The 26289-nt window shown below is 36.6% G+C and overlaps 1 protein-coding gene across 2 annotated transcripts in view; it reads left to right on the top strand.

Moving 5' to 3' along the window:
• PI15 (peptidase inhibitor 15) overlaps window positions 1-25338 on the top strand; it is a 36677-nt gene extending 11339 nt beyond the window's left edge. For both annotated transcript variants that reach the window (XM_086336428.1, XM_086336429.1), the window contains exons 3-6: window positions 14773-14891; window positions 16068-16200; window positions 16320-16435; window positions 19216-25338. In XM_086336428.1, the coding sequence (XP_086192554.1) occupies window positions 14773-14891; window positions 16068-16200; window positions 16320-16435; window positions 19216-19351 (504 nt within the window). In that variant the 3' untranslated portion in view covers window positions 19352-25338. The remainder of the gene's footprint in view (window positions 1-14772; window positions 14892-16067; window positions 16201-16319; window positions 16436-19215) is intronic.
• Window positions 25339-26289: the final 951 nt, after the last annotated feature.

Below are 26289 nucleotides of genomic sequence, written 5' to 3'. Positions count from 1 at the left end.
TGTCTGACGGCAAAGCCCATGCTTTAAGAGACTATACAGTGCACACTCCCCTCCATGTGTTCATCTCCTGCTCTTGAGCCCACTGGCTTGGGAATGTCTCCACATGCATTTTATCTGAGGACATCACTGAATATTAGAAAGTATTTCTTCATGTGGAATCAAATCTTGCTTCCTGTACTCTTTCTAACCTTGGCAGCCACATAGGAAAAGTCTGTATTATGATACTGTTTCAAGTCTTTGAAGGCTATGAGCATCCATGCATTAGACCTTGACCCCCAATCACCCAGCTCTTTCTAACCCTCCAGCCTTTTTGTGCTAAATACCTATACACACTACCTCTTTCACCCAGAGTATGGCCAGCATCGGGAAGGCAGCATAAAGATATTTGCCTTTTGAAAATCCTGGAAAAGGTAAGAAGTTGTGCCATTAAGGAAATGGAAAATCAAGTCTCCCCCGCTCCCCTCCACCCTTTATGTTACACATACACACAGGAATGCTGCCAGTTAGATCATCTTGGGGTCTGCGAGCAGCTTGGCTCTGAGCAAGGAATGCCTTTTACTAGGCTGTTGTCCTTGGTTGGGTTCCAACATGTGTGTTCTCTATTTTTTCTGTAAGAGATGTATCTATTTGCATAATAAACATGTCTGAATAAATAGTTGGCCTTTTTCATGACGGGTGACTTTCTTTTTGTTTACTTCTTTTTAAATTAGTTTTTATTGGAGTATAGTTGCTTTACAATGTTGTGTGCTTTTCTGGGAATGAGGTGCATAGAAGTGACATGACCCGACCTGCACAGAGTAGTGATGACAAGTTAGTCTTCATTCATTCTACTTCTGTGGCTGCATCCTTTCACATTAGGCTGGCAGATGAGGTAGAACATGCTCCTGCTGAGTCATCTCATATCCTCATGAACCAAACTGCTTATAGATCAAATGTGTATTTTAAATACAGAGTCAACATTATTATCATGGAAAAGGATCGCCTTACCTTTAAAATTTTTTATCTGTTCTTTCTCTAAGATTTCGGGTTCTCAGAATGTTACGTGTGTGTCACTTCTGATATATCATTTAGTAAAGGCATTTAGAGTTCCCTCTGATTTCCGAATAAGCCGCATGAGCCTCATCTGTTCTCTCTGTTCATATCCGTGTCACCACAGACTATGTTCCCTCCTCCTGGAACTGTCATGCTCAGAATGAATGATGTTGTCTTATTTGCATAGCAGCAAACAGGATGATTTCATTACCTCTCTCATTCGTAATTCTGTCTTTCATGAAGGTACAGAGCAAACCGCCTCACAGAGCTTAGCAGTCAGTATCAGTGACAACCAGTCATGTTCCTGATGAAAGGCTATGTTTATTTTTTATCAACTCTTGGATCAATAATGTACAAGAGCTGAGAGGAAGGAGGGCTTCCCTCATAGCTCAGTTGGTAAAGAATCCACCTGCAGTGTGAGAGACCCCAGTTCGATTCCTGGATGAGGAAGATCTGCTGGAGAAGGGATAGGCTACTCACTCCAGTATTCTTGAGCTTCCCTTGTGGCTCAGTTGGTAAAGAGTCCACCTGCAATGCAGAAGACCTGGGTTCGATCCCTGGGTTGGGAAGATCCCCTGGAGAAGGGAAAGGCTATCCACTCTAGTATTCTGGCCTGGAGAATTCCATGGACTGTATAGTCCATGGGGTTGCAAAGAGAGGAAGGACACTGTTCTAAGTCCTTTTAAGTGAAAACTAACTTCTAGAAATGCCCCCCTTTTCCCAAACCTCTTCTGTGGTGTGTGTATGGGGGTGCAGGAGCAGGGTGTGGTGAGTAGGAGTGAGATAGAAGAGGGGAGGCCCAAAGTCCGCTGCAATCAGAATGGCACTCCACTGAATAAGCTTTAAACTATCATTTCTAACCGGAAGAACACAGAACAACTTTGTAAGCACACATTCAAAGTCTCCAACTTGAAATGTTGATTCACTGGGTCCAGGATTGGGCTGGGGATCTGCTTTCTCAAAAAGTTTCCATTGGAGACCCTGGAGTGATTTCCCAGGTGAGAGAAAATATCTGAGATTATGATTTAGGACATAAAACTGAGCTGAGAAAAATATTTTGTGGCTCAAATATCCATTTATTTATCAAGAGACTATATACTAGAAGAATAAGAAAGAATTATTCCAGTGATAATTTCTATATTATCACAAAATTTCACTTGAATACTCACTCAGCACTCATTTTCATAAGACATCCTGTGGTCATTGTGGGTGAGCTACAGATGTCTGCAGTGTGGAATGACACTTATTTGGGAATATACATGATTGACTAAGGATGCTTCTAAAGAAGCAGACTTTTAAGTAGCATGTTTTTTGGAAGTGGCTTTATAACATACATTGCATATAGATAATGGGTAATGTATTATATTACATACTAATTAATTTATATAATGTATTGTAATTTATGATTTTTCACTTATTTGTTTGGCAGGGCTTCCCAGGTGGCTTAGTGGTAAAGAATCTTGTCTGCCAATGCAGGAGACGCAGGAGATGTAGATTCAATCTCTGGGTCGGGAAGATCCCCTGGAATAGGAAATGGCAACCCACTCTAGTATTCTTGCCTAGAGAATTCCACGGACAGAGGAGCCTGGCAGGCTACAGTCCATGGGGTTGCAAAGAGTTGGACACAACTTAGAAACTAAACAAGTAATTCTTTAACTTGCCTATCTCTTCCCTAAACTATAAGGCAGAGTCCATATCAGTCTTGCTGACTGTTCAATTCACATTACCCGGTGCATCCCAATATATACTCAATTACTAGCTGCCTAGATCAATGAATTTTGGCTCAGACGGTACAGTGTCTGCCTGCAGTGTGGGAGATCTGGTTTTATTCCCTGGGTTGGGAAGATTCCCTGGAAAAGGAAATGGCAACCCACTCCAGTATTCTTGCCTGGGAAATCCCATGGACAGAGGAGCCTGGTGGGCTACAGTCCATGAAGTTGCAAAGAGTTGGACATGACTGAGCAACTAATACTATTGGTTGATCTGGAAATTTGCATTTCTTACATTTTCCACTGTTGATTAAAACACAGCATCCCCATCTGGGAAGTTTGGTATAAGGAGGTTTGGGGCCAAGGTATCTCCAAGGTCATTGTTTCTTGCCACCATTCATGTGTACTAAGATCACTTATCTACAGAAGTGTGTTGGTGACAATGATAATTCCCATTGGAGTTCACAAACTACAGGCCCATCAACCATTCCAATTAGTAGTCATGTTTAACTTGCTCTGCAAGTGTTGAACTGTAGAGAATTTTACATTTTAAAAAGCTATTTGGGAACAAGAATCCACCTGCAATGTGGGAGGCCTGGGTTTAATCCCTGGGTTGGAAAGGTCTCCTGGAGGAGGACATGGCAACCCACTCCATTATTCTTGCCTGGAAAATCCCCACGGACAGAGGAGCCTGTCGGGCAACAGTCCATGGGATCCCAGAGTTGAACACAACTTAGTGACTAAGCGCAGCACAGAGGTGGGTACATTTCACATACACATCAGGATTTCTACATTATCCTGGAAAGTTGCAACATTTACAGCCATTATTCCCTCCCTCTACGTGTCAGCATTCGGTTAAAAAGAATAGCATGTTTGGGTACAGGAAAATTCACTCATTTCCAAGTGTCTCTGTCTTTCAAATAATTGTCCAGACATCAAGCAACAGTTGTACTTTTTCATCTTATACCCAATATTTCTTTACTCATTTTCATTACTGGAACAACCCTGAAACCAATCATTGAGGTTGATTACATTTAAACAGCACTTTGGCATTTTCAAAGCACTTGACTGAAGTATAGATTGAGCCATGCATAAATTAAAGCACTGAAAAATTCTTTCCTTTATTTCCTAATCACCAATCCTGTTTAAGTAGTCTTACCTCAAATTCTGAATGTTTTTATTTTATCCATGCCTTCATTAATTTATATATTAAGGCTTTATGTGTATGAAACATTCTCTGAGCTAGGAGTCTTTTTCAATAATTCAGATAACAAAATGATGGTGACTTCACTCAAGGTGGTGCCAATAATGGTGATAATCAGTGGGTATAATCTGGATAGACAGGATCTTGATGGTAAGATCAACAAGATTTGCTGACAGAGCATATAAAGATTATTAAGCAAACAAAGAGTAAAGACAGCTATGGATTTTTTGGCCTGAGCAACTATAACAGCAGTTGGTAAACTTTTTCTGTAAAGGACTGGAAGATAAATATGTTTAACTTTGTAGGCCTTGTGGTCTATGCTGCCACTATAACACAGAAACAGCATAGATAATATATAAGCACGCAGTGGTTCAGATTTGGTGACCCCTGAACTGGAAGAAATAGGGTTACACCATTCACTGATGGGAGGAAGACTGCCTGTGTTGTTTAGGGAGTAGAGAGTAGGGATAGGATTGAGAATATTGGAACTCAATTTTGGACTTGTTAAGTAAAGATTTAAAGTGGGTAGATTAGCTTGGAATTCAGTGGAGAAGGATAAAGATATAATTTGGAATAATACCACTAGCTTATAAACAGTATTTCAATGCCTGAGACTGGATGTGATTAGCTAAGCAGTGAGTGTAGATGAAACAGGGAAGAGAGGTGGAGAGAGACAGAGACAGAGAGCGAGACAGAGAGGGACATGGCTTGAGCCCTGGGAATCCTTCAGCATGTAGAGGTTAGGGAGATGAGGAAGAAGCAGCAAAGATATGGAGACACAGCAGTCAGAGAAAAACAAGGCAAGTGTGGGGTCATGAAACCAAGGAATGGATGTGAGTCCAGAAGGAGCAGGTGGTTAGATACTCTAAAAGCTGCTGGTTAACCAAATAAGATGGTGACTGGGGAATGACCATTGATGATATCGATGAGATCAGTTTGAGTAGAGTGGACACAGGGAAACCTGCCTGCGGGTGTGGGCTTGAGTGTGGAAGAGCAAAAATCGAGAATTCTCTGTTAAGACAACACTCAAGAAATTTCATTGTAAGAGGAATACGAGGAATGATACATTGGAATATGAAGATGGAGAGGGGTCAAGAAAAGGCCTTTTTTGTTAGTTTTTAAGAAATTTATGCTGCTGCCAATGATTGCCTCAGAGTTCTTCTAAAAAAGTATACTTTTACATCATCTCTTTATAGAAATTTACCTTCCCAACCTATGTGAAAGGGAGCACTCATCTTACCTGAGGAAAGTCCTTGTTATCCTTGTTTAAACACTTAAAAAACACTCAGGACCCCACTTTGATATTTTATGTTATAATGCCATCCCATATCTGTGTTCATTTTTGAGGCTTGAGGGAGTTTTTTTTAAATCAAGTTCCTTTAACTACTTCTCTTTTAAAGTTCAATCAGTTTAATAGCATTTAATTAATCTAACTAGTGCCAAAAATTCCCCATGTGAAAGCCTTTTCTCTTCCTCTGCCCACTCCACCCCCTCCAGGTTAACCAAGGCTCATTCTTAACACTGGGTCTCAGTTTCCTTCATTGGCCACCTCACAAGCATTTCCACCTAAGGGGAATAAACCCATCAATTCAAAACAGAACCACAACCATGCCCATGAAGTGTTTTTTAAAAGCTTTTGGCTGCCCTCAGGGGAAATAATTTTTTCATCACTTAATATCTTTTCAATGGCTCTTCCTCACTTCTGTAAGTCATCTCTCCTTTCCCAATCTAACCCAGGAAAAGAACAAAGAACCCCAGTTGAATATTTTTAAACACCAAAAGCTTGTCTATCTAAACTGCCTTTATGTTTTATCTAAATATATGAGAAATGACTGCTTAAAAGTCCAAGAAAACAAGTATCTGTAGGACATGTCATACGGTTTCCAGTGTTGCTATCATAGTATCCTTGACAATAACTGATTTAGAAATATGTCTTCAAAAATTCAGTGTGATATTTTTATTTTTAGTATTTTATGTCTTTGAAGATGGTTGCCATGTGCAGAGTAGATTTTTTAAGAGGTCATTTTCAAATTTAATATTTATGGTTTTCTACTTTAGCCTCACTTATACATATTTTTGTTCTATGCATAAATCTAGCAAGTTTTGGCAACCACACTTGTTTAATGTTTGTTACTATTTACAAATCTAATTAATTTAAATTTTAAGTTACATTTATAGATTTAACATATTTGACCTTTAGTATTTCACTTGGTTTATTGAAAATCATTTCCATATATTTAAAAGTCTTAAGAGGCTAAGACATTCAGTGACTTTTAAGTTCTAAATTTTGCAATACTGTTTAAAAATTATATCAAGATAGTCTTACAATTTTTAACTTAAAACCACAAATATAAATAATTATTCATGAATGCATTTTATATTGCAATTACAAGGCTAACTAGTTGCTTTAACAACCTGTTGCCACATTCTTCTAACCACTATAAATAATATCAAATATGTATAGATTCCTTACCCAGAAATAGTTATTCTTTTTAGCAACTTATATTTAACTCTTTCAAATGCTTCTACATTTAATTCTTATGCTTGGAATTAAAATATGTTACCCACTTGAAAAAAAAAAAAAAAAACCAGTATGCCATCTCTAACAATGCTGGGTATATATTCTGAAGTAATTTTTAGGGTTGTCTTTCAGTTGGTCTACATTTCTTATTGTACAGCAATAATGACTGGGGTTTAAGGAGGGAGCTTTGGATGTCCTGGTGGCCACTGTGTCATGAGTACCAAAACTTAAGGAAATGGCTTATAAAATGACCCCATCTTTGGGCTGGATCATATCATTCTCTAATTCTTCTATTTATGAAAGTCAGTGTGTCATGTTGAGACACTCTTTGACTCAATTTTTTATTTCTTTGACCCAAGCTCTGAAGACCCCTGGACTGATAAGGATCTGCATTCTTTTCCTGTCTCTCCTATCTCTTGGAGCCACACTCTTCTAGCAATTAAATAACATCAATTTGAATTCTGGATGTCTCTCATGGCTTAATCAGACTATGTGGTTTCCACAGACAAGGTGCTAAATTTATTTATAAGCACAGTAGCTTATGGTAAACATTTTAGTTCAAAGCTATATCAATCAATTTACAAGCTGACCAACTAAATAGCTTGTAACACAAAGAATGGAAGAAAGCCATGCAGGACAGTAGTGCCCGTATATACAGGCTTGTGCATGCTCTGACACCGTTTCAAACCATCTTTACTTTGTGAATTATTTAATCATAATATCTAACTTCTACTAGCTCCTGTAAATATTTTTGTGTCTCCATGCATAATTTTCTTAATTTTTGCCTCATTTTTAGAAGGCAAGATAAGAGTTTAAGTGTTGGCAACTCAGTTATCTATGACATTATTTTATCCATTTAGAGGAACAAAGGGCTCCCCTTGTGGCACAGATGTTAAAGAAAATGTCTGCAATGTGGGAGACCCAAGTTTAATCCCTGGGTCAGGAAGATCCTCCGGAGGAGGGGCATGGCAACCCACTTCAGTATTCTTGCCTGGAGAATTCCATGGACAGAGGAGCCTGGTGGTCTACAGTCCATGGGTCACAAAGAGTCAGACAATGCCAAGAGACTGACACATTCACTTTCAGAGGGACAAGACCTAGAAATACAGAATTTGAGGCTGGCTCCATAAAAGCTAAATAAATATCAGGTGTTTAGTTTAACACCTGATAATCACATGTTGCATATTTGCTAGTTATTTCATAGAATGTTAAAAAAGTGCACATTTGTGGCCTTTTTTCTTTTGCAAATTTATAGGGTATGATACTAAAATTATTTCAAATAAATATCACAGATGCTTAATGAAATTCAGCAGATTGATTACCCATTTAGCATCCAGAAATGTACATATTACTCAAATGCTTAGGTGATTATAACTTCATTCCTGAAACTTGTAAGTTGTTAGAATTCTTTCACGTGATTAAACTGACAACATTAATCACAGTTTAGAGCCTCTGGATAGGAAAGAGGCTATCTTGATTTGCTGTTTTCAAAACTCAAAGACCTCTCATCATATTAATAAATTTAAGTGACAATGTAGATTGAAGGGATACATTGCTTACCCATATTCTCCTGGGAGTTGTAACCAATGGACAAAGAGACAGCAAAATACAGTAGATAAATAGTTCCTAAGTTGAAGACCTGGATCTTCATTTCTCTACAGGATGAATGTGAGAAGTGGGCATCTCTGCAGTGGGCCTCAGAAAGATGATTGATCTCCCATGGGAAGGCAAAGTGACCCCATTTTCTGTGTGGGACCTGGCCAGTCTGCCAGGCTCTCCAGCATCTTCCTTTAGGGGCAGACAGAAATCCCTCCCATCAGTTCCCTAAAAGCAAACATGAAAAAACATGGTTATCCCTCTTCCCTCACAACTATCATCTCAAAAATTTTAATTATGATATCTGTACATAGAAACATATAAAAATGTAGGCATCAGTAATGCCAAATACATGATCTTCCTATTAGAATCCTTTATAATAATTTTAAAGTGGTGCTCATGTAAGATATTTTTGAGGCATGAACTCTTTGGTTTATCTCTTTGATATACACAATACATTTTAAGTATGTGAAGTAAGCACATAGAATTATTATATGCTAAATTAAATTTGTTCACTACCTTAAATATTTTAAATTATTTTGTGAAGAATATAGCTTTATTCTGTCTGTGGTGTGCAAAAGGCTAGAACTGAACAATTCATAAGCCAATATAATAGATCTTCTTGGTCCTGATGCCAGGGCTACTCAGGTATATTAAATTGTAAGATGCTGAAGAGGAAAGAGACTGTAGAGATGGCTTCATCTACTCTCCTTATTTATAGATGAGTTAACTGGGAGACAGTTATATGTCTATAACTGGGAGACGGAATAACTGATATGTCCTCAGTTGCAGATGGTCTTAACAGTAGACTTAGAATGCAGAATATTTTCTTTTTCAGTATTATTTGTTCTATGCAGTCCTGATATTTTAGACAAGACTATAAGAAAGGGACTTCCCTGGCAGTCCAGTGGTTAAGACTTCACCTTCCACACTATAGGGGGGCATGGGTTCAATCTCTCTCAGGGAGTTAAGCTTCCACATGACTCAAGGCCAGAAAAATCCCAACATAAAACAGAAGCAACATTACAACAAATTCAATAAAGACTACAAAAAAATTGTCCACATGAAAAAAAAATCTTTAAAAAGAAAGACTGTAAGAAAGGTTATTTCTCAAATGACTGTATAAAAACACAGAAAAATTGTGTTTTTGGCAGTTATTATTCTGAGTGCACTATACTGCAATGTGTAAACAATACTTAGATGTGTTTTTTTCCCCCAGAGTCATTATAATTAGTTCATGGGACATAATTTGTTGATGCTATTCCATTTAAAATTCATTTGTGAGGTAAATATGCTATTTTGCATTTTGATGAACTGTAATCCACATTTTATAAATTCATATTTCATTAAAAATATCAGAAGAATAAATACTCAAATCCTTTATTAGAGAAACAAAATACTTTTAAAAGTTAATTTCAGTCCTAGAATACTATGATTTTCAATATAAATTTATTTTATATTATTGATATTTTGTGGAGATTTTTGCAGATAAAACAAAGAAATTTGAAGTAATAATTTATCAGTTCAGTTCAGTTCACTTCAGTTGCTCAGTCATGTCCAACTCTTTGTGACCCCATGAACTGCAGCACACCAGGCTTCCCTGTCCATCACCAACTCCTGGAGCCTGCTCAAACTCATGTCCATTGTGTCGGTGATGCCATCCAACTATCTCATCCTCTGTCGTCCCCTTCTCCTGCCTTCAATCTTTTCCAGCATCAAGGTCCTTATAATAATTTACAGAGCTAAATAACAATGAAAAACATAATACAAAATATTTTTCGTAATTGTAAAAGAATGTTATATCAAAGAAAAACAAAGTACATTAAGAAACAGACACTAACTTTTTATTAAAATATTATAGAATGAACACGTTCCATTTAATATACCATATTTAACATAGATTGTATGTATGTGTTTAGTCACTAAGTTGTGTCCAATTCTTTTGCAGCCTCATGGACTGTAGCCTGTCGGGCTTCTCTGTCCTTAGGATTTCCCAGGCAACAATGTGGGATTGGGTTGACATTTACTTTTCCAGGGGATCTTCCTGACCCAGGGATTGAACTCACATTTCCTGCGTTGGCAGACAGATTCTTTAGCACCAAACCACCTAGGGAGCCCTTAACATTGATTCAGTTCAGTTCAGTCACTCAGTCGTGTCCAGCTCTTTGTGACCCTATGGACTACAGCATGCCAGGGCTCCCTGTTCATCACGAACTCTGGGAGTCTACCCAAACTCATGTCTATTGAGTTGGTGATGCTATCCAACCATCTCATCCTTTGTCGTTCCCTTCTCCTGCCTTCAATCTTTCCTAGCATCAGGGTCTTTTCCAATGAGTCAGTTCTTCACATCAGGTGGCCAAAGTACTGGAGTTTCAGCTTCAACATCAGTCCTTCCAATGAACACTCAGGACTGATCTCCTTTAGAATGGACTGGTTGGATCTCCATGCAGTCCAAGGGACTCTCAAGAGTCTTCTCCAACACCACAGTTCAAAAGCATCAATTCTTCAGTGCTCAGCTTTCTTTATAGTCCAACTCTCACATCCATACATGACTACTGGAAAAACCATAGCCTTGACTAGACAGACCTTTGTTGGCAAAGTAATCTCTCTGCTTTTTAATATGCTGTCTAGGTTGGACATAACTTTCCTTCCAAAGGGTATGCATCTTTTAATTTCATGGCTGCAGTCACCATCTGCAGTGATTTTGGAGCCCAGACAAATAAAGTCTGACACTGTTTCCACTTTTCCCCCATCTATTTGCCACGAAGTGATGGAACTAGATGCCATGATCTTAGTTTTCTGAATGTTGAGCTTTAAGCCAACTTTTCCACTCTCCTCTTTCACTTTCATCAAGAGACTCTTTAGTTCTTCTTCACTTTCTGCCATAACGGTTGTGTCATCTGCATATCTGAGGTTATTGATATTTCTCCTGGCAATCCTGATTCCAGCTTGTGCTTCTTCCAGCCCAGTGTTTCTCCTGATGTACTCTGCATATAAGTTAAATAAGCAGGGTGACAATATACAGCCTTGATGTACTCTTTTCCCGATTTGCAACCAGTCTGTTGTTCCATGTCCAGTTCTAACTGTTGCTTCCTGACCTGCATACAGATTTCTCAAGAGGCAGGTCAGGTGGTCTGGTATTCCCATCTCTTGAAGAATTTTCCACAGTTTGCTGTGATCCACACAGTCAAAGGCTTTGGCATAGTCAAGAAAGCAGAAAGAGATGTTTTTCTGGAACTCTCTTGCTTTTTCCATGATCCAGCTAATGTTGGCAATTTGATCTCTGGTTTCTCTGCCTTTTCTAAAACTAGCTTGAACATCAGGAAGTTCACGGTTCACGTATTGCTGAAGCCTGGCTTGGAGAATTTTGAACATTACTTTACTAGCATGTGAGATGAGTGTAATTGTGTGGTAGTTTGAGCATTCTTTGGCATTGCCTTTCTTTGGGATTGGAATGAAAACTGACCTTTTCCAGTCCTGTGGCCACTGCTGAGTTTTCCAAATTTGCTGGCGTATTGAGTGCAGCACTTTCACAGCATCATCTTTTAGGATTTGAAATAGCTTAACTGGAATTCCATCACCTCCACTAGCTTTGTTTGTAGTGATGCTTCCTAAGGCCCACTTGACTTCACATTCCAGGATATCTGACTCTAGGTGAGTGATAACACCATCATGATTATCTGGGTCATGAAGATCTTTTTTGTACTTCTTCTGTGTATTCTTGCCACCTCTTCTTAGTATCTTTTGCTTCTGTTAGGTCCATACCATTTCTGTCCTTTATTGAGCCCATCTTTGCATAAAATTTTCCCTTGGTATCTCTAATTTTCTTGAAGAGATCTCTAGTCTTTCCCATTCTATTGTTTTCCTCTATTTCTTTGCACTGATTACTGAGGAAGGCTTTCTTATCTCTCCTTGCTATTTGTTGGAACTCTGCATTCAAACAGGTATATCTTTCCGTTTCTCCTGTGTTTTTTGCTTCTCTTCTTTTCACGCCTATTTGTAAGGCCTCCTCAGGCAGCCATTTTGCCTTTTTGCATTTCTTTTTCTTGGGGATGGTCTTGATCACTGCCTCCAGTATAATGTCACGAACCTCTATCCATAGTTCATCAGGTACTCTGTAACATTGATTACTCATCTATTAAAAGGTTGTTTTTCAGTCACTAAGTCATGTCTGACTCTTTGCCACCCAATGAATAGCAGCACACCAAGATTCCCTGTCCTTCACTATCTCTCAGAGTTTGTTCAATCTCATGTCCGTTGAGTCGATGATGCCATCCAATCATGTCATCCTTTGTTGCCCTCTTCTCCTCCTCTCCTCAATCTTTCCCAACATCAGCATCTTTTCAAATGAGTTGGCTCTTCCCATTAGGTAGCCAAAGTATTAAAAGGGTATTATGTGATATCTTGCCATATTTAACTTAATCCTCAGATGGGAAGATTATAGTCTAGATAATTAAAAGAAAGTTGTTTCTGAATGATCTTTCTTTCTACATAGACAGTGGAGATGTGGCCACTGTCACCATAGAATTACTCAAGATCCTTTCTCGATAGTTCTGATTTACGTAACTTTGTGAGTGAATATATTTTAGTATAATTCTAGATAGATTTATGTAACATAACTTCATTTTTCTAATTTAAGACAATTTTTGAACTAACAAATCTTTTTTGAGGGTGGGTGTCATGGTTTCCTAGGATGAAAGTGTCTCTTGAAGGGTTCACCAGTTGTTGTTTTTCCTATTTTATTTCAAAGTCACTAAATTAATTTCCTTTCAGTTAAATACATTGTTATATTAAATACATCTATGTTTCCAGTTCATGACAATTCTAATATTATTATTACTATAAAATATTCAAATGATACAACATATCAAATTATATCATATTATACTTAGATGTAGTTTGACCTTTAAAAATTAGCATAAATGCAAATCCAAACTACAATGAGACATCATCTCATACCTGTTAGGATGGCTATTGTCAAAGACTCAAGACATAAAAAATGTTGGAGCGGATATGGAGAAAGGGAGTCTTGTGCACTGTAGATGGAAATGGAAATTGGTGCCAACACTGTGGAAAACAGTATAGAATGTCTCCCCCAAAATAAAAATAGAACTACTATCAGATCAGATCAGATCAGTCGCTCAGTCATGTCTGACTCTTTGTGACCCCATGAATTGTAGCACGCCAGGCTTCCCTGTCCATCACCAACTCCCGGAGTTCACTCAGACTCACGTCCATCGAGTCAGTGATGCCATCCAGCCATCTCATCCTCTGTTGTCCCTTTCTCCTCCTGCCCCCAGTCCCTCCCAGCATCAGGGTCTTTTCCAATGAGTCAACACTTCGCATGAGGTGGCCAAAGTACTGGAGTTTCAGCTTTAGCATCATTCCTTCCAAAGAAATCCCAGGGCTGATCTCCTTCAGAATGGACTGGTTGGATCTCCTTGCAGTCCAAGGGACTCTCAAGAGTCTTCTCCAACACCACAGTTCAAAAGCATCAATTCTTCAGCACTCAGCCTTCTTCACAGTCCAACTCTCACATCCATACATGACCACAGGAAAAACCATAGCCTTGACTAGACAGACCTTTGTTGGCAAAGTAATCTCTCTGCTTTTTAATATGCTGTCTAGGTTGGACATAAGATATAGCAATTCTACTTCTAGGTATTCATCTGAAGGAAACTAAAATACTAACTCAAAAGGATACATTCACCCCCGTGTTCATAGTGGCACTGTTTACAATAGCCAAGACATAGAAGCAGCTTAAATTATCATCAACAGATAAGTGGATAAGTGGAATATTATTCAGGTATAAGAAACAAGGAAATCTTGCCATTGTGACAGCATCGATGGAACTTAAAGGCATTATGCTAAGTGAAATAAATCAGAAAAAGACAACATATGATGTCACATAAATGTGAAATCTAAAAACAAAAACAACACTGAATTCATAGATCTAGAGAACAGATAGGTGGTTGCCAGAGATGAGGTTGGGGGTGGCTGAAAGGTACAAACTTGCAGTTATAAAATAATTCCTGGGGATGTAATATACAGCATGGTGACTATATGTATAGTACTGTATTATATATTTGAATGTTGCTAAAAAATAGAATTTAAAAGTTCTCTTCACAAGAAAAAAAATTTGAACTGTGTGTGGTGATGAATGTTAATTAGACTTCTTGTGATGATAATTTCACAATATATACATATATAAAAATCATTAAGTTGTACATTTGAAGCATATATTGTTACATATCAATTATATCTCAATAAAAGTTATAATATTTTACATTGTCAGTTTTGGTTCATTATTTGAATAAATTTGATCATATTAATTTTTGAGATATATTAATAGCTCTGAATAAACTCCAGGGAAATCATTTGACGCTGGTAGATTCAAACTTTAGTGGTCAGTAGGAGTTGTCTCCAAGTTACATCTAGACACGATATTTTACTTAACCTATCCTTTACTAAAATTGATGTCTGGACTTTGGGTCTAGATGACAGTGTTAAAACAATAAAGATTTTTGAGGAATAACCATACTGTATTGTAGAACTTTAAATAACAATGGTCTAATCTTGCTTTCTTTTAGTCAGGAAGTAGAAGAGGAAGAACTTTAGGAAATGGTAGCATTCTTTCTTGCCTCTTTTTGTTTGTTACTAGCAAACTCAGTAAGCTGAAGGTTTTTTTTTTTTTTTTTCCCCTTACACAGGTTTGGGATGAAAATCTTGCAAAGTCTGCAGAGGCTTGGGCAGCTACCTGCATTTGGGACCATGGACCTTCTTACTTACTGAGATTTTTGGGTCAAAATCTATCTGTACGAACTGGAAGGTAAGAAATAGTTTCACTGATACTGTTTATCCAGATAACTTTATTGATAACTTTATTGCCTATGGACTCCAAGTGTTAGTAGCGTCAATTTCAAGTAACGTCTACAGGTATTTATTGAGAACTCACTATATGCCAGTCACTGATGCTTGGCCTATGACTGTTTTAGATGTCTTAAAAAATTATTTAAATTTTTAAAAAAGCCTAAAAAACCCCCCAGTTTTCTCTTTCACCCTTGGAACACCATCCCTTAATCTATTCTACACTGCTGCTGCTGCTGCTAAGTCACTTCAGTCGTGTCCGACTCTGTGCGACCCATAGACCGCAGCCCACCAGGCTCCCACATCCCAGGGATTCTCCAGGCAAGAACACTGGAGTGGGTTGCCATTTCCTTCTCCAATGCATGAAAGTGAAAAGTGAATTCTACACTAATCTCACAGAATCTTTGAAAGAATCAGGTTGTATCCTTATCCTATCGCTTCTAGTTCAGAAAAATCCCTTGATAGTGGCAGAAGCCATTATTATGTATGCAGCTTTCCCATGTTTGCATATTCCTATATATGTGTTATACAAATTCAATGTATTTACATGCATATGTACATATACATATGCACATATATGTATATGCAAGTATATGCAACTGTGAATGAAGCTGCTTCCGGTAACAGGATAATTTTTCTGCACTGTGAGAGGTCATCATCCAACATTCAAAGACTCATTCCCTTCCATAGAGGGGAGAAAAATCGGGTGAATTCTCACTAAATTAAAATGATACAACTTTAAGGGGGGAAATCACTCTGAGTCTAGTATCACAGTTTTTTTTAATATCTAATTTTTAATTATGTATAAGATTCCAATGGAAGACATTTCTGACATTGGTAAATATAAGGTAAAGATGATAATTCCCGAAAGATTTGCATTTCTCTTTTTGAAACAACCAGACTCATACTTAAACAAATATAGGATCACTTGCTCCAGGCCTGAACATTTTCATGCTTGGCTCTACTGGGAGGAACAGAGGATTCTGCTGGGTGGTGATGGTTATTGTGAGGGGGTGGATATGCTCTTGATTTGCCATTAATAGCCTGCAAAAGAACAATTAACTTGTAATTTAGTGTGAGTCCACTACACATTGCCACTGCTGAACTGTGAGTTCTCATTGTGTTTCTTGATATTTAGATACCGCTCTATTCTCCAGTTGGTCAAGCCATGGTATGATGAAGTGAAAGACTACGCCTTTCCATATCCCCAGGATTGCAATCCCCGATGTCCTATGAGATGTTTCGGCCCCATGTGCACACATTATACACAGGTTATTTTGTCTTGTTCAGTTCTGATTCATTCTTTTTAAAAAACGCTCTTTCGATTTTGGTGAACCTGCGTTTTCTTAACTCCTGATCCTAATAATGGTATATGGGTTTACTTTCTCAGATGGTTTGGGCCACCTCCAATCGAATAGGATGTGCAATTCATACTTGTCAGAACATGAATGTTTGGGGAGCTGTATGGCGCCGTGCAGTTTATTTGGTATGCAACTATGCCCCAAAGTAAGTATCTGGTTGGCTTCTACTTCCTGAAATCCTTAATGATGTTAAATATCTTCAGTCTGATAGATATTTTTAACAGGTAAATAATATGAGTAAGACTTAACTAACAAGCTCAGATCCTCAAATCTTCCATCTTCTCATATATCAAAAAAGTTAAAAGCTGAAAGATTTCTTTTCACAAGGATTCTAGATTAACATTTTGGACAAGACAATTTGTGATTTGGAGATTCACTAAATTCTCCTCCTCATCTTTCTTTAGACCTGGTAATTATAAAATAAACATGTGATTCCAGGCTTTCGATAGCTTATATAAAAGTCTCAGGCAAAGATCTTCTAGGGAATTTATCAACACCACAGTATTCTCATCAATCATTCCTAGAATGTTGGCTTAACTTTTTCACTAGGAAAAGAAAACAAGCACTTCTTCTTTCTTTTAAGGGTAGAATTAAAATCACAGTTTATTTTTTCCATAGGTGGTTAAGGAGGCATTCAGAATCAGAAGGGAAAATTTAAATGCTATGACATCTTTTTAATGAAAGCTGTGCCATGATTTAAACTATATAAAATAAAAAATTCAGTAATTTCATCCTGTGGCACACATTAAAATTATATATTTCATATTGTGAAAATTGATCAAATATTGTAAAATATAGTTGTATTTTATATTTATGAGCATTCTTTTGTATTATGAAGATAAACAAGCATTTGTTGACATTTGATAAAATGCCTTTTTGATAACAATGACTCTTTGGATAAAGTGTTCCAGTATTTATACATGAGTCTTTTCCCTTTTGGAGTAAATACTAAAATGTGCAAAGGATTTATGACACGCCTGGTGTCTTCCAAAGTAAGTCCCAAACAAAGATTTTTCTCCAGCTTTGCCAGTATGGGGAGGGAATGAGAAAACGTTTCACAAATAACTGCATTACTCATTTATATGGTTGTATGCCAGGGGCAGTGTTTTTGCAAAGTTAGAAAAATAGCGATTTTCCCAATGGTCTCCTCTCCACAGTTATTAGAATAGTAAGATTTGGAAAGTAAAATGTGACTGCATCATGAAAAGCATTAAAACTGTGCATTTGTTTGATATTTTCAGTTACGCACCTTATATTTTCCTATTAAGACTCTAACTCTTCTTTCTGACATAAATAGGCCAGGCAGTTCTCTAGTGAAAGAGGCTTTTATTACATTCATTTGGCTATTCTGTTTTTGGCCAATGATGGGATTTTTGCAATATTATTGATGAGATGTCTGATTGTTTTATGTCTAAGAGATTAAGATATTGTGTTAGTATGGTGTATTTGCTGTAACAGAGAACCATTTTTTGAAACAGGCAGTGAAGAAAGTTTAAAAATTCCGACTGATAGTTGAATAGCAGCATAAAGTTATCTCAAGCCAAACTGTTTATCAGGGAAAAAAGAAATACAGAGTTGGGTGGTGGTTGGGGGTCGGGTGGTTGGAGAGAAAGAGAGAGAAATGAGAGAATGAAAATGAATTAGCCTGAAAGGATAAAAATTAAAATATGTTTATCCACTGACTGATTTACTATTGAATATGGGGCTTCCCCGATGGCTCAATATTTTAGCTTTTCCACTGTTGTTTTATCTTCAACCCACCACACACCACATTTTCTCCTGACCATTCGGTTTCCTTCACACTTCTGGCTCTGTGGTTATCTGTTAGTACTGTAGTTACTAATCACCATGCTACTGTAAATAAATCCATTGCTTCCTCCATCATAGCTAAAAGAGCTTAGTAACAGTAAGACGTTGTGACTGTTTTTATCCTAAATGCTGAATTTGGTGTATCGTTATGGCCATCAAGATGAAGGAAAATATTGACAACATTCAGTTAAATGTGTTCAGCATTATTTTAAAAAATTAACAGTATTGCTAAAAATTATAACCGTGAGTTTACATATGGGAAAATGTTTTGGAATCATCTTTAATGGCTGCTTCTGTAAGCCACTATTCTCTGAGTTTTCCATGTCTCATTTTATGAATACTGAGAATCTAAACTCTTCAACTTTAGAAAGAAACCCTTTGAACTCTTAAAACCTATTTTTTGTGCTTATGACAACTTCTTGCTCATGTCACCATTTCTAAGCCTCCCCGAATTGTATATATACTGTATATGGGCTTCCCAGGCGGCACTAGTGGTAAAGAACCCACCTGCCAATGCAAGAGATGTAAGAGAGGAAGCTTTGATCCCTGGATCGGGAAGATCCCCTGGAGAAGGAAATGACAACCTGTTCCAGTTTTCTTGCCTGGAAAATCTCATGGACTGGGCTACAGTCCATGGGGTCCTAAAGAACTGAACACAACAGTGACTGAGCACATACACACTTATATATATATATATATATATATATGTATTTGTTTATATTTTACTATCTTTATAATAGCATTAGCATGACTTTTTAAAAAGTACATTTAAGAGGACACAGCGTATGTGTTCTGGAAGGCTACAGTAGGAAAGAGGCAGCTGTGGTGGATAGAGCATCAAGTCAGATGTGGGTTGACTAATAATGTCACCATGCATTGTAAATTATTGTAAATTAACATGATATTAACTTACTCAGAAAGAAAGTATTTTTAAAGTAAGATATATAGAATAAATTGCTACAGAAATAAGAAATGGATGTAACTTTCAGTGCTTTTCTAAAAATGACACACTTCTGAAAATTTCATCACATGTCAATGTGTGATCATGTGCTTAAGGGCAATCAGATTTTAAAAAATGAGCAAGTAACACTTATGCTCTCTTCTTTCTTTTCCTAGGGGCAACTGGATCGGAGAAGCACCATATAAAGTAGGGGTACCATGTTCAGCTTGCCCTCCAAGTTATGGAGGGTCTTGTACTGACAATCTCTGCTTTCCAGGTGTAACGTCAAACTACCTGTATTGGTTTAAATAAGCTTATCTTTTCCTCCAGGAAATATAATGGTTTCTGGGAATCATAGGCATATATATATATTGAGTTTTGCACATACTATACATATTTTATCATAATCTTGTTTTCCTTTTATTATTCATTGTAAAGATTAGTGTTTATCTTGTATGTTTGTTTAATCCTTTGAGGTAATCAAACATCCATTTCTATTTTCTGACCTCTAAGTCTAAATTAAAATACTCTGTATGTAGTATTGACATAGTTGATGCATCCAATTCCAAAGCTTGTTTTCCAAAGAAATTATGTTACATTCCTAACAAATAGAACATATATTTGGCCTATAAATACACATACATAATTTGATTTTGTAGTTAGCTTGGAGGAATTTTTTAAAAATCCTATTGTAAACAATATGTTAGGTGGTAGGACATCTCCTGCACCCATTTCTTTAATATCCCAAAACTGATCATTAGCAAACTACTAATAAAACTCCATGATATCTAGATATAATAATTTAATTAAGAACCACAGATTTCATTATGGAAATATTTTGTTTTATTTGGGTCCACCAAAAGATATTCTCAATTTATGTAAGGTTGAACACATTTATTTTGCTTAACCTCTTTTATTGAACCAGTAATCATGTGTGGAGTGGTTATGATGGGCAAGGCACTCTGCTAGTTATGTTTTGGTCATGCAAGGATAACAAGACATAATTCCTGTCTTCAAGAAGCTCACAAAAATATTCAGGAAATAATGCAGCCTAATTATTGGGTTGCCCAAAAAGTTTGTTCGGGTTTTTCTGTGATGTTACGGGGAAACAAATGAACTTTTTGGCCAACTCAATATCTTGCTGTAAAAATGTTATTTTGTTAACAAATTGATTTTTCATGTAAATTTGAGGAAGTGAACCCAACGATGTCCACATGTAGGTGGAATAGATGATAGGCCACGCCGTGTAATATGTAAGTCTCCTGGTTAGCATGAAAATGTAGCTATAGTACTTGGAACTAAATGAGGCAGGGAAGAACGAACAACCGTGAGTGTAAATAGTTGTTTTGGAAGGTGGAAAACAAGACCTAAGTGAACTGACGAGGTCCAAGAGAAGTAAGATTCAGGAGACAGGCATGCGAACCCACGGAAATAGGGTTACCACACACGCGCGCGCACACACACACACACACACACGGAGAGCCTCAGAAAGGCATATCCTGAAGGTTTAGTATACCTTGAAGCCTGTGAGCAGTAGGTGAGGGATACCAGAAAGAAACATGCAGGTGCCAAGGATATTTCCTGCTCTTCATTGTTCTGCTTGTCCTTATTTGATGAGAATCATTCAGCATGAGGGTCCTTGAGTATCATGTGGAAAATCTCATGTACACACCACAGACAGCTATGATTTTGTGAAAGGGGCCTCTTCAGATGATTTTCTAAGCACTAAGTACCAAATTTTATTACCATATCTAAGGAGAATATTTTTCAGTTCTGCATTAAGTTTGCGTGTGTGCATGCTCAGTTGCTTCAGTGGTGTCTGACTCTTTGCAATCCTGTGGACTGTAGCCCACCAGCCTCCTTTGTCCATAGGATTCTCCAGGCAAGAATATTGGAGTGGGTTGCCATTTCCTTCTCCAGGGGATCTTTCTGAATTAGAGATTGAACTTGCATCTCCTGTGTCTCCTGCATTGGCAGGTGGATTCTTTACCACTGAACAAACTGGGAAGCCCCAAAAGTGAAGCATGGTGGAAAGCAAATCACTGTGAAAGTTTCACTCATGTGATTTTGGAAATGTTTATTTCCAAATCACTTGCAGAGAGGAGAAAGTCAACACATGGATCAAGACACTTAACACATTACATTTTACATGTGCATGTGTGTGTGTGTATGTGTGTGTGTGTGTGTGTGGTTCAAGTTATATAATGCTGCAGTAGAATTACAGAATCAGTAAACACAATTAGTTCCAGAGTACAAATAACAGAAGGAAGCTACTTGTTTAAAATTCTCTATACATTTGCAGTTTCTTAGTTTAGATTCATTGAAAGATGACAGATAGTTAATTAAATCCAATGGGGGATTATCCAGCATCTGGAGTTCAGGTTTTCATGATGACAAATAATTGGCCAGATTTCTTTCACACATTGAATCTGACCAAATGTTTTCCTATCAAATGACTTTGCTTTTGTGGGAACATATATAGACTTTATTAAAAATAAGTATTTTTGGAGACTAATATGAAGAACAGAAATAACAGTAAGAGTCAGGTCTCAAATCAACTTTTAGCTAATATATACAGGCAACTGGAGAGAAAACTCATTAGTGGAATATTTGTTTCCTTTATCTAGATAGTCTTTCTTGAGTTTCCTAAACTAGTTCTACAGAAGTAGTAAAATAACTATTAAACCAAAAAAATGGTTTTAATCAGTTCCATCCTATTGCTGGTTTACTTGTGTGGCTTGATTTCTCAGGTCTCAAAAAGAATAATGCTATTTGCCACATGATTCACAGAAGTTCATTTGAAGGTAAAATTACCATATTAATAGAAAATCATGAATATTAAAATGATCATTAATGTTGTGAAGCTTTTATTTGAGATAAAATTAAGTCTTTCATGAGCTCCTCTTTGGCAGAAATTCTGTCTTATCTTTGTGTATTTATACCGGCTTCTTATATAATGGCTATAGTGTAATAAGTTTTTATATGAATGGGTTTTAGAATTAACTCAACAGTCTAGTATTGCAAGAATTAGAGGAACCTCACCTTTCCATATTTCATTAAGACAAAAATGTCTTAAATACAAAGCTTTGAGTGCATCAACAATCCAGATAAAGCACCAAATATATCAGATTAAGACTAGGAACCACATACTCATAAACTTGTACACAACAGTCCTTTCCAAATATAAGTTTATTTATAACTTAACAACTGAGCTGAAAATGTAACGGGTATATTTGTTATTCTATCTGTGCTTCTTAAAGTTAGTAATATAAAGTGGCCATGTGAAATGTTTTATTTTCTAGGCTAAACCAAATGAACGTTGGCTTGAATCAACCCAGAGGGTCATACTTTTCACAGCATTCAACAATGGTGCTGGGGTAGCTGTTTCTCACTGTAACTCCCAAAGGGAAAAAGGGTCTGGGCAGAAGCTATTTCATAAAAGCAGCTTTAAATAGTATTGAGGTTTTCATTTCAATAGGTTTCATTCGACATGGTGATTGGCATACATATTCTACAGCGTTGAATTTTATCTTTGGTATGGATTTTTCATTACATCCTTTATTCAGTAGAAAAATTAAAAAAATTCTGTCATAACATCAATTTTTTTGGCTTCCATGTCATCAAAAGACTGGAAAAATTACAAGTTGATCTGTTAAACTGATGGATTCCTTTACAGAATTGTATTTGAGTTGTGTAGGCATACTCTTAATGTTCCTGGTTATGGTAGGTAAGTTTGCTTTTAAAATGTGGCAGAAACAATTTTCATTGTTATCATGTTTAGTTGGTTTTTTTCCCTGTCCTGTAGTCTAAGCAGCATCACTTCCGTGGTCCGTTAGGACTTCCCTACCAAGTTCACTTGGCAGTTCATTCGAAACTTTTGTGGAAATACTCATTTGAAAGTTCCATGAAGTTTTAGCACAGAACTGACCAAACAGTAGGGAAAATTCAATCAGTATAATTTACTCAGAACATTTGAATTGAAACAATATATATTTTTCTCATTAGTATATGCTTGTGTTAGATCAACTTACAACATCTACATAAGCAATCAAAAACATATTTAGGCCAGTTCAAGTGTTCTGTGTTCATATCCTGCCTATTAAGTGAATACGTAAGTTAAACAGATCATTTGAATGTGTTCAGGAAGGAAAAGTCATGCTTAAACTGGGGTCTGTTTTCTCCCCCTTGTATAACAACATTCCCAATGTTCTGCAGTAGCATAGGACACCAATCTTGGATTCCTATTCCATAGGAAGCCGTTTCCTATGGAAGTGTTTAGGAAGAGTAAAATTAGATTTCTATCAATGTCTAATATTATCTTTGTTTTATATTTGCATTTTTTTGTATTGTTATAAGTGTGAGGAAAGACATTTAAACACATGCAAAATGATTTTTTAAAATTCTTTCATCTTCTAACTTTGACTTATGAGAGGTCAGTCAACAACTTAGAAAGTTACACAGTTCACTGGTTAATGGTGCTGAAAATTCATTACAACCACCATATACTTGCTTTAATTTTGAAGTTTCTTTGCAATTAATGTTTTTAATAAGTGTGAACTATCAGTATCTATTCTGGTGCTATATATGTGGTGCTAAATGAATTGTTAGTGTTAGTAGGTTAAGAAGTCTCTTTTTATTCATAGTTACAAATGATGTCCTTTCAATTTCTGATTTAGAAATCTTAATAACGTCCTGTTAAATGAATCTTAACCAAAATAAGCCAGTGTACTCTATTTTTATATAATAATCCAACATTATTTGGGTGTTACAAAAATGTAAATATATTTCTTAGAAGTTATTCATCTTTTTAAATAGCGTTTTTAAACTTGGAATGTAAAATTCAAGTTATCAACTAAAGGTTAGATTACACCTACACCAACCGTGCTTCAGGCACTGGCGCCCTCTGGTGGTTGTAAGAACAAATTCTTGATGGCAACTTGGCCTGCCAATAAAACCATTTCTTCAGTTCAATGAAAATTTAAGTTGCATAATATTAAATTCTTGGATACTCTGTAACTCTGATGACATTAAAGATGCTTGATTCTATTTAAATAATTTTCTAGGAGGGTAATACATATATCTTGACATCCATTTTCCTAAATAATAATAATTTTTATGGCATTCTAGTCCTGAGGTGCTTATTAACAGTGTTCTTTTTTTGAACTAGGTATTAATAAAATATATTTTAAATTTTGTTTACATCATAAATACGATAAGAGGTAAAACTAATGAAGAGAACTTTTTCACTTTAAGTGATCATTTATTTTTATATATTAAAACAATTTTCATATATCAAAAGATTCTCCATTTTTACTTGTTGATCTATAATTTGATAATGCTCTTTGGTCATACTATTGAGCTAATTATGACATTTTATTGCTCTATTCAAATTCCTTCTGGACTTAAAAATATACATAAAAATTTAGGATTATATCCTCTGTAACTAATGAAAGCAACATTTTTAGATAACCTTTCACTTGAGTTGTGCAGTTCACTAAGTGTGATAATCTGTTTCAACAAAGATATTTCTTAAACTGTGTTAGCATAACCAAATGAAATATACTTTAAAGCAGTTTCCCATGTTAGTATTTTCAAATGTATTTTAAAGCAATAAACCCTTTGTATGATCTCAATCCTATACAAAGCTCCAATATATAATATGCATAACATGGATTAAACCTTCTCCAGTGCCTTGGAAGTTTCTTCCAAGAGCCCTAGGATTCCATAAAACCACTAGGAAAACATTGATCAAAGTCATCCAGTTCTCCCCATTTTCTCAAAAGAAATCAACTAATTAAAGACCAAAAAAAAAAAATGGAGACCCTAAAAGTTTTGCAATGGTTATCTTAAATTCTTAAGTACCCACTTCACTTTGCATGTGTTAGAAGTCAAACTAATTGATGGAGCATTTAACACTGATTTTAACTGGTGCTTTGTTATAGATTACAGCATCTTGTGCTTTGTTATTTGACAAACAGAATTTTGGTATCATAATATTTTGAGAATTAGAGATAATTGTAATGCACATAGAACATGTTTAAAAATATCTGAATGCTTCAAATATGTACATAATCCTAAAATAGATTGTATCATTTTAGATTTTTTAAAAGATTAATTTGATATTTTTTATTCGTTACCTAATACTGTGGCAGTAAAAGGTGCCTTTGATGTTGTGATATAATGTCATGAATGTGTACATACATAAAACCTGTGTAAACCTCTGACTTTATAAAGCATAACAAGTGTAGCTTTTTGAGCCCCACTATATTATTTTTCCTTCAATAAAATATTATAATTAATTGTTTTGTGTTTAAGATTTTAATTCATAATTGATGAATTTAATTATTTCCTGATTTTCAATAGTTTTACAATAGTAAAACTTTCTTGCCTTCCCTGCCTCCTTCCTTCCTTCTTCCATTCTTTTTTTATTTAATTCCACAAAATATTTTGAGACCCCAATGCAAAAGACATTTCCATGGAGAAAGAGGAGAAGAACATTATGTTAAGAAGTTCTGAAAAAAAAAAAAAAAAAGAAGTTCTGGCTGAGAAAAACTGCAGTAGTTGAACATAAATATTCCCATGTTTCATACTGAGGGCAAGAAGAGAAACCATAGGCATTCCTATGGGGGGATGCACCATGTCTGGTCACTAGTTGGACCAAGAAGGCTGGTGTTTTACAGATGGTTCTGCCTTGCAGCAGGCAAATTTTCCCTCTGGTGAGACGGGAGAGCTCCCAGGCCAGTTCACCACTGATGTTCAGTTGCCAAGTCTGCAACCTGAACTGTAGCATGCCAGGCTTCCCTGCCCTTCACTATCTCCCGGAGTTTGCTCTAACTCAGGTTCATTGAGTCAGTGATGCTATCTACTCATCTCATCCTCTGCCGCCCCCTTCTCCTCTTGCTCTCAATCTTTCCCAGCATCAGAGTCTTTTCCAATGAGTTGGCTCTTCTCATCAGGTGGTCAAAGTATTTGAGCTTAGGCTTCAGCATCAGTCCTTTCAATGATTATTCAGGTTGATTTCCTTTAGGATTGACTGGTTTGATCTCCTTGCAGTCCAAGGGACTCTCAGGAGTCTTCTCCAGCACCACAGTTTGAAGGCATCAATTTTTCAGCACTCAACCTTCTTTATGGTCCAACACTCACATCCATACATGACTACTGGGAAACCCATAGCTTTGACTGTTTGGACCTCCGTCAGCAGAGTGATGTCTCTGCTTCTTAGTATGCTCTCTAGGTTTTTCCTAGCTTCC

Source organism: Bos grunniens, chromosome 14, assembly GCF_055505025.1.
Source record: "Bos grunniens cultivar Pamir isolate PY7600 chromosome 14, Bosgru_T2T1.0, whole genome shotgun sequence".
NCBI lineage: Eukaryota > Metazoa > Chordata > Mammalia > Artiodactyla > Bovidae > Bos > Bos grunniens.
This window is presented reverse-complemented; position numbering and strand designations above follow the sequence as displayed.